The sequence below is a fragment of the Asparagus officinalis genome, chromosome 7 (assembly GCF_001876935.1).
Source record: "Asparagus officinalis chromosome 7, Aspof.V1, whole genome shotgun sequence".
NCBI classification, from domain to species: Eukaryota; Viridiplantae; Streptophyta; class Magnoliopsida; order Asparagales; family Asparagaceae; genus Asparagus; species Asparagus officinalis.
The window spans coordinates 51,004,787-51,017,258 of NC_033800.1; the positions used below are offsets into that span (position 1 = coordinate 51,004,787).

Below are 12,472 nucleotides of genomic sequence, written 5' to 3' on the forward strand. Positions count from 1 at the left end.
GAAGTGAGCTCCCATTTCTAATCATTTTTTGTCGATTATTTGGGCTTGTTTCAAATTTATGATTTCCCCCCCAAAATTTTCAATGCAGGTTCGGATGCTTCACTCTTTAGATCATCCAAATGTGCTGAAATTTTATTCTTGGTGAGTTTAAATGGTATTCTTATTGGTAAATGAGTGGAACTGCTTGCTGTTTTTTGGTCTGAACTTGAAGTTTTGGGGGAAATTTTGTTTCAGGTATGAAACCTCTGCGCACTTGTGGTTGGTGTTGGAGTATTGTGTGGGTGGAGATCTTATGACTTTATTGAAGCAGGTCAGTTGTTCAGTGTAGTGAATTTTGAACTCTACAATTTTTGTGTGATTCCTGACTAGTTTACATGAAATGCCTCTAAATGTGACTTTTTTTAAGGTCTATTACAGTCCAGATGGGGAGTCAATTGTAGGTTAGATTCGAGTTCCAATTGTAACAACTAGCTCTTTAGGTGCAAGCAAGCAGTGTGGTGGGGATGCCAGAACTGTGTAGTGTTCACTCGGGACTACTCCAGCCTAAAGCCACATGGGCTCGGAGTCTGTGGGAGCGTGGTAGTATGATTAGGGTCCAGTTAGTCCCACCATGGCTAATAGGCGAGTCGATTGTGGGTTCGTTATCAATTTAGGTTCCGTTCCTCTAATCACTAGCTTTTAGGGAAACTAATTAGTGCGCAAGCGCCTTATATTGGTATTGTTGTTCATAGTGTATTATACTGCCGTTATCTGACACCATATTTGAGCTTGACTATAGACTACAGTTTAGAAAAAGCGAGTTATAGGTTGGATGTTTCTTAAGTCCAGATGATACAAACGTGAAAGAAGCAACCCTCCTATTTTCCTGTTCATTGATGTATCTCCTCTTTCCCCCTTCTAGAACACCTAGCACTTCCTCTTATTTTTCTCAGTTGGTTCCACTATGGATATAACTTGCTTTTGTACCTGAGTGGACTGTAGAGTTAGTAAGTGTACAGTTAGAAAATCTCTAAAAAATCAGTGTTCAATCATTGAGAATGGTTACAGATACACAAATGCAATTTTGACTATTGTGTATATTGTTTGGAATTTGGTGGCTGAGTGGTTACGTCATTTCCTTGATGAAAACCAAGGTATGCTGTTAGAAAGTGTGCCCTTTCTTAGAGAAGCTCTGATGTAGTCAAGTTATCTAGTAAACAACTTTTTTCCTAGCAAAAGAATGAAGATGTATCTCCACCATTTTCAATAAAAACTTCTAACTAAACAAATTGTCTTAAAATGTTGTTCTTGTTGCTTAAGGAATTCAAGAATCGATTGAACAATCATGGTGATGATGAAGCAAGGAGATGGGACAGAGTCTTAAAACATATTAACAATTACTAGTCTCTGCTAAGGTTCTTAAGATATTCTTCGAGCTAATTTTTGCAACCTTTCAACCTGAGGAACCCTTAGATCGATCACCACACAGTTCCCGAAACAGAACGAAACAATAACATGTGTGATTCAACTAACCAATATTGCCTTACTCCACAGGACACCAACATTTGCGATCCATTAATGCAAATTACAAGGATTACAGGTGAGAACTGATCAGGTCTTTGACCTCTTCCTCTGCTTATCATCTATCTCTCAAAATTTTCACTCTAAACATTGGAGTATAATCCAAGTCCTCCTTTTACCCCAAGGGTAGAAACACTTAAAAAGTATTCGCAAGAGTCTGAGACAGGCCTGACACTATCCGTCATCTATTAGTTTTCCACACTAACAGATGATCAGAGACCAATAAGGCACAAACTTAATTAGGCTCATGCATGCCCACCAATGGCAATCATACAGCTTAAAGTAAATTATTGAGGGTATGTTTGGCAACTGGTCAAAGTGGACTATAAGCCACTTTTATGGCTTATAAGCCACTGCAACATGTTTGGCAACTGGCTTATTTTGGCTTATAAGCCAAAAAAAAAGCTTCCCTAACCCGGCTTATTTTGTAGTGACTTATAAGCTATATAGTTTTACCAAGTAAATATCAAGTTTACCCCTCAACATTTAAGATAATTCCAAAGTCTATTCAAGGCATGGTTTTAAATATCGGCCGATAATCCGATATTATCGCCGAGTTATCAGATTTGGGAGCTTTTCACTAGGATAAGTAGGATTTTTAATTGGTTATCGTTTTTATGGGTTTATCGACGATAAAGGCACTTATCGGCTGATAAGGGAGGCTGAAAATATCGGCTTTATCGGTGTTAGTTTTGAGTTGAATTGTTGGGTAATGGATTGTTACTTAGTGAGTTCTTAAACCCCACCCCACCCGCTTTTGACAATAAAATGAAGTTTCTAACTTCAAGTTCAGGCCTAATCCTTCGTGAATCTCTCTCTCTCTCTGTGCGGCTGTTCTCTGAGCCTCTTCGAACTCCATTGAGCTCAAGATCTATGTTCCCCTCTAACTCCGTTGACCTCGTCGCTCGCCTCCCTGAGCTCGAAGCTTAAGTCCACTGACGTTGCTCGCCTCCTTGACCTCAAAGCTCACCTCCGCCGACGTCGCTCGCCTCCCCGACCTAAAAGCTCACCTCCGCTGATGTTTATATTTCATTAAGCATGGTTAGATTACATTTTTTGGGTATTATATTATATGTATACACCATCCAGTATATCACTCCGATAAATACTACTTATCCCTGATATATCCCCGATTTTCGCTATCCGATAAGGATTTTGACCGTTTGATAAATCCTCGATAACTGATATTTAAAACATTGATTCAAGATTTAAATTTAGAGCCATATCCTTTTTGGTCATTTTAACAACAATGATGAGTTATAATCCACCCATTTGCCAAATACTCTTGTCAAAAGTAGCTTATAATTCATTTTTTTTTACCAAACACTTTGGCTTAAAATCCACTTGGCTTATAATTCACAAACAATGCCAAGTTCCCAAACAATGCCCTAAATTGTTAACTCAAATTAGATGCGAGATACAATCTCAACATATTTGAGATAACTACATAAATGACCCATTCTTTCAAGAAGACAAAGAATGTCATCATAGATAGAACAATTTGGAAGATCCAATGTAGTATTATAACTTGGAGATTTGCACAATGAAAGGAGTTATTTGATATGTTCCTTACTAGATAAACCTGTGAGGATGCATGTAAGCATATTAGATTGCAGCCGATCAAGCAGTCATGTGCAATCAAGGTCTTGAAATCAATATTGTTGTCTTTGATGATTGATCTGGAAAGGACCCAACAGAATAAAAAAGATGGATGACTGAAAGAAAGCATCCTATAGAAGTACATAATCTATTAAGTAGCTTGTGGATGATATTTCAAATACAGAAACAGAGCAAACAAGTGTGCCTAAGAAGATGGTGTGGCAACTAGAGACAATTTGTCAGAAAAATTAGTACAGATGAATGAGAATAGTGAGATAGACGAAGATAATCCGCTAAAAGATAAGATTTGATATGAGTGCATGAGAGGGTAGGAATAGGTAAAAGGTTGAACTGAGGGAGAACTAGTTGAGATAGATGATAGTCTAATAGGTTTGGAACTCAGTTTGGCTTGATGGAGATTTTTTGGTGCAAGGTTATTTAAACATGTCATTTTTCTCTCCTTATCTTATATGAGATTTATTCCACAGCTCATATACCTTCTTACTAGCCATCAAGCTCATGCTATTTAAATGGTCACAAGATCTACCCTTTCTCAGGAAAGGAATCCCATGATGCAGAACTCCTCTTTAACATGAATATGACGCTGAACTAATAATGAATTATTCTGATGTTTAGATGTTCCTTGAACTTTTTTCTATATTAAATTGGCTGAACTGTGATTAATTAAAAGGGAGATGCATGAGTTGGGAGTACAAGCTCCAAATATAAATATCAAGCTACAAGTTTCAGTCATAATCAGGTTCAGGTAAGGATTCTTTATTTGGTCTGGGATATTAAGTTTAAACCTTGGACATTAAGATCCTTGGAATATTGCTGCAAGTTCTTCAATTAAAATAACTGACTTCATTTTCTTTAGCACGCTTCCTTCTAACTCAAGTCCTGTTTATGTAAACTGCCATCATGATAAACTGTTACCTAGTGGATCTTCAGTCAGCTTTGTGACACTCCTAGTGGTTTGCAGGACAACCAGCTTCCTGAAGATTCTATACATGATCTTGCCCGAGACCTTGTTAGAGCTCTACAGTACGTGTTATTTGGTCTTCGATGTTGTTCTTTTACAATGTAGATATTTAATTGATTTTGTTGCTCTTTTAGATTTCTGCACTCTAAAGGAGTCATATATTGTGACCTAAAGCCATCAAACATCTTACTGGACGAGAATGGATGCATGAAGGTGCTTTTTGTATTTTATATTGCATCATTTTCTTATTTTGAGTTGTTTTATATGTTTTTTAAAAATTTATCTCTTCATTTCAGCTTTGTGATTTTGGATTGGCAATAAGATTGAGTGAAATAGAGAAAAGTTCCCTCAACAAGGTTATTTCTTGGTCTTTGTACTTGTGTATAGATAATTTACCTTCCACTTTCTGTATTCTCTGATTTTAATTATGTTAAATTATCAATTTTGCACATACTAGATGCTGCAGGCAAAGAGAGGTACACCCTGCTATATGGCTCCCGAGCTATTTCAGGAAGGAGGAGTCCATTCCTATGCCTCTGATTTCTGGGCGCTTGGCTGTGTTTTGTATGAATGCTATGTGGGAAGGCCTCCATTTGTTGGAAATGAGTTTACTGAGTTGGTAAATTCCATTCTTTCAGATCCCATACCACCTCTCCCTGGTAATCCAACCAAGTCGCTTGTGAATTTGATTGACTCCCTCCTAGTGAAGGATCCAGCAGAAAGAATACAATGGTCTGAACTTTGTCAGCACAGTTTTTGGAGGACAACATTCACTCTGGTGCCTCTACCCCCTCAGCTTGCTTTCAATAATATGCTTCAGCTTTTTGCTAAACCATGTCTCTCAGAGAGAAATGGTGATAGACCTTCCCAACAAAGAACCCCTCCTAAGCGTCGTGAAAATCATGGAACTGGAGTTCTTAAGCAGAATGAGAACTTTTCTTCAGGGAATAAAGTCTTGGAAACACCTTCTAAGAATGCACAGAGCGCTAGAAAGGCTCAACCAAAATCTTCTGGGAGGGTTGAGAATAAGCATAAAGAGACCTTCAATGCTGGAAAGGCTGTGAATCTTCTTAGACTGTCAAGGGTTGCGAAAATGAATCTGCAGAGAGAAAATGAGAAGGAAAATTATAGGCGGCCCTTGCCCAAAACTTCTGAGAATGATACTGAAGTGAAAATTGAGAACCATGATATGGAACTTGATTTCAGTGAAAATCCTGAGGATGATGCACCTGATGAATCTGATTCTGAAAACCCTGCTTGTACTCCAGGAGAAAAAATGCCGGTCCAAAATGCTAATGAGGTTATTGAAGAGATAGAGCATAATGAAAACCAATCTGAGGTGTCTTCTGAAAATACTACCATCGTGTCTGATGACATTAAGAAACTCGAACAGGACCTATGTTTACAGCTCAATGAAGTGGCGGCAACCCCACCTAGTATCAATCATCACAGAAAGGGTCAGCGCATAAAAGGTACTCCTGGAACTGTTCCTGACTCCGAGTCGTCTAGGTCATCCAATAACCTTTCGGAAGTGTTTTGGCATCCAACTGATCTCTCAGTGAAGCCGGTAATGCCCAGTCGAAAGGGTGATAAAGTTTCAGATGCTGTTCCATTGCTTCCATATGCTGTGCCTATACTTGATTATGCTAAGTTACCACCTGAGCAGTTGATTACAATTAACAATCGCATAATTGACAGTTTGAGTAGGAGTTCACAAGATTCTGAGAAACATAATGCTATAAGATACCTAGAGATGTTAAGTGGAAATGCAGATGCTGCAAATGTCATAACCAATGGGCCAGTGATGTTGTTGCTTGTAAAAATGCTGAAGCTTTCTAAGGTACCTGCATTACGTGTTCAGGTTGCTTCAGTACTGGGCTTGCTGATTCGCCATTCCACTTATATTAAAGCTGATTTGGCAAATTCCAGTATTATTAATTATTTGACAGTTGGCTTAAGGGACAAACAGGAAAAAGTAAGGAGGTTCTGTATGGCTGCTTTGGGGGAATTGCTCTTCTACATCTCTACACAAGATGATAGTGAAGGCAAAGATAACAATCCTATAGAATCACCATCGAAGGACAACAGACACGCTTCTGGCTGGCAGGTTAGAATGATATCTGATAGTATTCTTATCCTTGATACTTATGTTTATACAAGCCTAATTCCATACGAGTTGCAAATCTTTCTTTAGCATAGCCTATAAAACCCTTTATTAGGCAAGCCTTATAATCTAACAAGGTGTTAATGTGTCAGATTTTCATCCCTGCGGAAGTTAACATTTATATGAGCAGCTAGAAACTTTATTTCTCTATCATTTGGCTGTGAATTCTTCTCATTGTGATTATAGCAAGAGAAATTTCTTCTATTCTACAAAATTAAGTTAAAGAAAGAATTACCTTGAAAGAATTACCTTTCACATTTTAAGGCTAGTCGACTGAGGAACCTTTCTGTTTTCGATATAAATGTAACTTTTAAACATATTGGCTCTGAATATCTTCTTCAGTGGATGATTTGCAGCTGCCTGAATCTCAAAGAGTCAGCAAGAAAAGTTACTAAATATCAGAACACATGCTAGGTCATAGAATAAAGAGTAGTATGTTCCCAAACTGCTGCATTTTACTTGGCTTGTATTTTTCTTTGAGTCATTTTCCTGATAATCCCCATGCAACCTTTCTCTTTCCTTCACATTTATGCAGGTTGCCTACTAACTCTACATTCTGGACATGCATAGTCATACATGTATCTGAACCAAATTAATTCTTATGCTAGGTTCAGATTATATTGTCTGCCATTTGCTTGATTTATTGTAAGATTACCTTTGATGTATCTCATATCGGTTGTACTCAAACAGGTCCCCAGTTCTGTACTTGCTCTTGTGGCATCTATCTTGCGCAAGGGAGAAGATGATGTAACCCAGCTGTATGCTCTAAGAACGATTGAGAATATATGCAGTCAAGGAGGGGATTGGACTTCCCGTTTTGCTTGTCAAGATGTTATTGGAAATCTCTGTTACATATATAAAGCAACAGGGAAGCAAGAGAGCACACGACTTATTGCTGGATCTTGTTTAGTCCGCCTGGCTCGTTTCAACCCATCATGCATACAGTTTGTTTTTGATAAGCTTTCTTTGAAAGACATTGCATCTTCTGCTATTAAGGGTAGTTCTCGAGAACAGCAAATAAGCTTAAATCTTCTTAACACAGCCATCCTCAGCCACACAATTGGAAACATTAGTCGGCATCTTGTCTCTCTCGTGGAGGAAAAATCCTTAATTCCAGGCATTCTTTCACTCATCGAGCAGGGAAGTGAAGTTTTGCGTGGAAAAGCACTCATCTTTGTCGCTCTTCTTTGTAAGAACAGCCGTAGATGGCTGCCACATTTCCTTTGCAATGCTAAATTGCTCTCAGCGGTTGACAGGTTGGTGAAAGAGAAAGATGCCTTCATTCAGCAGTGCGTAGAGGCCTTTATACAGTTAGTTGCTTCCACAGTTCCAGGAATTCTTGAAACTGTCTCTGGGGATATATTACAGATGATGGGAGGTAAGCGACGCGGGGCAATTGCTGCTTTGACTGGACGAAATAACTCAAAAGGCACTGCCCAGCTCTTTCCAGTTATTCTACATCTTCTTGGTAGCTCTTCTTTCAAACATAGGGTGGTGAATTCTCATGTTTTACTTCAGTTGGCAAATCTTATCAAGCTTCTAGAGGCGCCTTTCCAGGTACCTGTTGTGTACTACAATTGCAATAGTCTGTTTATTTGTGCAATATTTTTGTTTTGTTAATGCTTATATCTTTTGTTAGTTTTTTATATGGGAACAGTGTCCCTTTGTTAGTTTTTTATATGAGAACAGTGTCCATTATTAAGATGGTTTATGTTAAAGATCCTTGCCACTATAGTAACACTCCAAAGTTATGATAATGATTGAGCGTTATAATTTTATATTCTAACATGCTCCTGCAGGTTGAGCGCCCTTTTCATGGGTTGAAATCGGACACACAATTATATCTATTTTTTAATCCATTTTAAATCTGTAACTAATGGGATTTGAACCTGTGTTGCTCTTGTACCATGTTAAAGATGCTTTCCATTACACCCAAAACTGTGAAGTTATGATGAGGGTTGAGCACTTTTTTAACAGTTTACCTATGCTTATGAGTTAGAAAACTCAAGCAATTTGTTGGTGAAATTGACATGTTTATTATTTTATAATGAATGCAGGGAAGGGATGATTTCCAGATAACACTGCTTCAAGTTCTTGAAACAATCACAGAAGAGCCTTCTGTCATTCAAGGCGACCCTAAGACTTTTACGAGTCGAATTCTTCCTAGTCTTTCCATTTTGTACAAAGGCAATAAAGATGGAGATGCTAGATTTTTGTGCTTGAAAATATTATTTGATGTCATGGTCGTGTTCTTCAATGATACATCAGCCAATTCACTAACGGAGAATGTGCAAATAAAGGATGAGCTGAAGTCAATATCTGAAACCTACTTTCTCCCTCTCTACCCTACTTTTATTGAGGATGATGATCCTATTCCAATGTATGCTCAAAAGCTGCTTGTCATGCTTGTTGAATTTAACTATCTTAAAGTCTCAGACATTCTACATCTGAAAACTGTCTCTCAATGCTTTGAGTTTCTACTATGTGATCTTTCTAATGCAAATGTTAGCGATGTCAAGCTTTGCTTGGCTCTGGTATCTGCTCCTGAGATGGATTCTAAGGTTCTTTCCCATTTGCAAGTAGTCCGAAAAATTGGCAATCTGCTTGAGTTTGTGAATGCAAAGGAAATGGAAGATTTTCTTGAACCAACATTGGGTCTTTGCAAGGCTTTCATCATGCGCAGCATAGGAACCAACAAAGCCATGGCTATTTCTAAGGAGCCTTCTCTCCTGGGTAATACTGCCTTTGAGAGGAGTATGGATGTTGACCAGCAATATTATGTCAAGGACATATCTGAATTTAGCAGCAACATCAGTGCATTTTTGGAGTTGATTGGGAACCCTGAAGTGCATGTAACTGACCTGGCATCGGAATGTGTGGTCTTGTTACTGAAAGCAGCACCTAGAGAAGCGACAATGGGACTTTTAACTAACCTTTCTAAAATGAGCAGTCTTTTTGCTGCACTGCACCATCGTAGTTCTGGTTTGCAGTTGCAGCGCCTTTTATATGCTCTTTCTTTCTCTTGCCAGCAATACTTGTCTCATGCAATGATATTGTCAATATCCATACCGGATGTTAAGAGAATAGAAGTTCTTATATCTGATCTTAAGAGTTCTACCTTACCCGGTGTTTCTGAGGCTGCCTTCAGTTTAAGCTTGGAGTTGCAACGTCTGCCTCGCTGTGTATGATATGATACTGGTAATGCTATTTACTTAATTTTTGTAACTCAGTCACTTGTTTTGTGTTATACATACCCCTTAAATGATGTGTATTTTCAAAATTACCCCCAAATCATCGACCTTGGAAAAAAATGCCCCCAAATCAACACATCATGAACTCTGATAGACTAATTTGTAACTGCAATGTAAAATTATCAACAAAGTAGTGAAATTTTTACTCAATATTTTTAACAAAGCTGATGGTTTGTTGATTTGAGGGTATTTTTTTCTAAAGTTATTTGGAGGATAATTTTGCAAATACTGAGATTTGGGGTTGGTTTTGTAAATATGCATGATTTAAGGGGTATATAAATATAGAAAAGCTCTTTTTTCATTTATTTACACCATTTTGTTTGGATTCAGGGATCCAAAAGGACTTTATAGAGCTCATTACTGCAATGGATTAGTGAGCTTCTAATAGCTCCATGCCTTTCCAGGTCAGTTCATTGCCTTCGGGTGCATTACATGGATGTTACTGTTCACAGTTTTACACTTACTTTGTATAATAAGTGTATAGCAGTAGCAAAATGTTGAATACGATGCAGATGTCATTAGAATGTGAAAGAGCAACCTGAAAATGTGATGCAGTTTCCTTTTGGTACGTTTGGTAGTTTATCTGCTGATATGTGTACATTTCTGTTGTAGTATACTTGCTGTTCAGGTACGAAGAATGTTGTGGCTGATGTATCTTTCTTCTTTGAATCCCAAACAAATTTATTAAATTATGTATGATGAGGCAAAAGCTTCTCCATTATAAGAACCGTTGCACATATTGCATGTTCTGCTAAAGCCACAAATGAGGCTGTCCTAATGTGTTTCCTGTGATTAGTGCTTATTACGAATGTCACATAATCTTCTTGCCTATTTGAATATTGTCGTGATCTTTTCTTTCCTAATAGTGTTGATTGCTATCATTGAGGAGAAACATCAAAGTGGGTGACATGTAGAGTGAATTGTTTCTTCAGCAGACAGTTTCTGTTTCAAATAATCTTCTTGCCATGCTAGAGAAACAGAGAACTTTTATTCATTTTGTTAATCTGTTCTTCTATGTCACTGTAACTCGAGCAATTGTAAACTATTTTGGGAAAGGACCTATATATGTAAACAAGTTAGCTAGCTAAAAATATTGGTTTTTGAATCACCACATCATAGTTTTTCTTGCATCTGTTGAACTAAATCTGTCATATTTCCTGTCCACCTCCAACTGATCCGTATTCTACTGTTACTTCTAAAATTTCGCTAATTAAGAACCAAGTCTGTTTGAGGCATCTCATGATAAATTTAAACTTTTTGTGCTAGGGTGTCCAATAGTATCTGGTCCTAAAGCGGATCATCTGTAATTTAATTATACTAGTAAATCACATATTACTTGTGTGAAAAGTTATTTTGTCGGTATTGATATAAAGGATCTGCATTAAGAAAGAGCAATGTTTTAGATACACTTATTAGCATTCAGAATGGAGCAACTATGACTGAGCAACTAAGGCTGATCTTTCGAAGTAGTCCTTCTGTACATTTTAGAGAGGTCAGTGTTACTTCAAGATGTATTTACTTACTAACGGCTACTTTTTTGGTACTGAGTATTTTGCTTCATGCGTTACTAAGAATCCACTGGAAGGGGCTCCTCCTCCTATGAAGTTTATGTACTTACCTGTAAGAGATGAAAGAAACTTTTTCCTGGAGAGAAAGCTGTTACATTTTGGTCAGGGTCGGGGGTGGCCTCGAGGTGGTTATGTTAAAAACACCGGTAGATGCGCAGATAAGCAAAGAGGCACCAGTAGGAACCCTGCATAGGGTATTTTACAGAAAATCATTGAGGGAGTTGTGTGAAAACGACATCTGTCCTACATGTCTTGAAAGTTTTGGTGATTGTATTAACTCACGTAACGTTTTGCGTTGGTGCTCTATTTTCTTTGCATTGATATTTTGATTATTTACGCTGATTTTATACGCAGATAGCACAGATTTAAAATTGATAATGGGACGGCTATCACTTTTGTTGTCTCGTGATATGGTTTTATCTAGAGAGCTGAATAGGATCTTCCTTTTTCAGCGGTATGACAGCTTCAGTTATTTTCCTAGCGTCCTTCAGATTTGAGATTCCAGGTGCCACAATGTGAACATTTTGAGAGTTTCTGATGGCCATTGTGTTGTGAATTAACGTCGCTGTTTGGCTCAGAAGCCTGCTCAATCAGTCCGATCTTCTTCTCCAGTGCACCACCAAGAACACAAAGGGAGGGAGAAAAGCAACTATTACACAGTCTCTCTCCAGATCTCACAAAGAGGTAAAAGCACAGAGCTTTGAAGGAGCACAGAGCTCAGGTAGGGGAGAGGATCGCACAGCGGGTAGAAGCACAAAGCTCACAGTCTCTTCTTTCTTCTTCCTCTACTTCCTCTCACCAGCTACTACCAACCCATTACCCTTATATAGGGAAGGGGGCAGCCGACATGGGAGAGGCTAGGGGAAGGGGGTGAGAGCACAAAGCTCACAGGAGCACAAAACTCACAGAAGAAGGGAGATTGCACACAGCAGAGGAAAGCTCAAGCTCAGGTTTCTCCTCACTATCTCTTCTTCCTTTTTCTCCTCTACCGAGCTACTACCAACCCATTACCCATATATAGGGATGGGGGCAGCCGACAAGGGAGAGGAGCTAGGGAAGAAAACGAAGGAGGGAGCCGACCTAGGGATGAAATCACAGCGGCGGCCATCAAATCCAGAGATCGCGAAGACTTCCAGAGATCGCGAAGACTTAGGAGGAGGTGAGAACCATCGGGTAGGTGAGGGAAAATAGAGGGGCTAGGGCACAAGTGGGGGAGCTGGGCATTTAGTGGAATGGGCCAACTTATTGGGCCAACAAAACAACCAACAATCTCCACCTTTGGCCCAAGGTAGTGCACATAGGAAAAACACGGAACTGCAGGACTCATCATCGCCAAATTATTACCTGT

At 38.7% G+C, this 12,472-nt stretch overlaps 1 protein-coding gene across 2 annotated transcripts; it reads left to right on the top strand.

Moving 5' to 3' along the window:
• Window positions 73-10,316, top strand: LOC109848135 (serine/threonine-protein kinase RUNKEL). Of its 2 annotated transcripts, XR_002248709.1 has the most exons (10): window positions 73-141; window positions 235-310; window positions 4,142-4,203; window positions 4,276-4,354; window positions 4,438-4,497; window positions 4,599-6,248; window positions 6,996-7,862; window positions 8,363-9,503; window positions 9,887-9,960; window positions 10,169-10,293. XR_002248709.1 is itself a non-coding variant. In XM_020417487.1 (9 exons), exons 1-8 carry the CDS (start codon window positions 83-85, stop codon window positions 9,491-9,493), a joined length of 3,984 nt encoding a protein of 1,327 aa, XP_020273076.1. In that variant the 5' UTR covers window positions 73-82; the 3' UTR covers window positions 9,494-9,503; window positions 9,887-10,316. The 2 variants fall into 2 exon arrangements, 1 of the variants encoding a protein (XP_020273076.1); XM_020417487.1 differs by having other exon boundaries at window positions 9,887-10,316.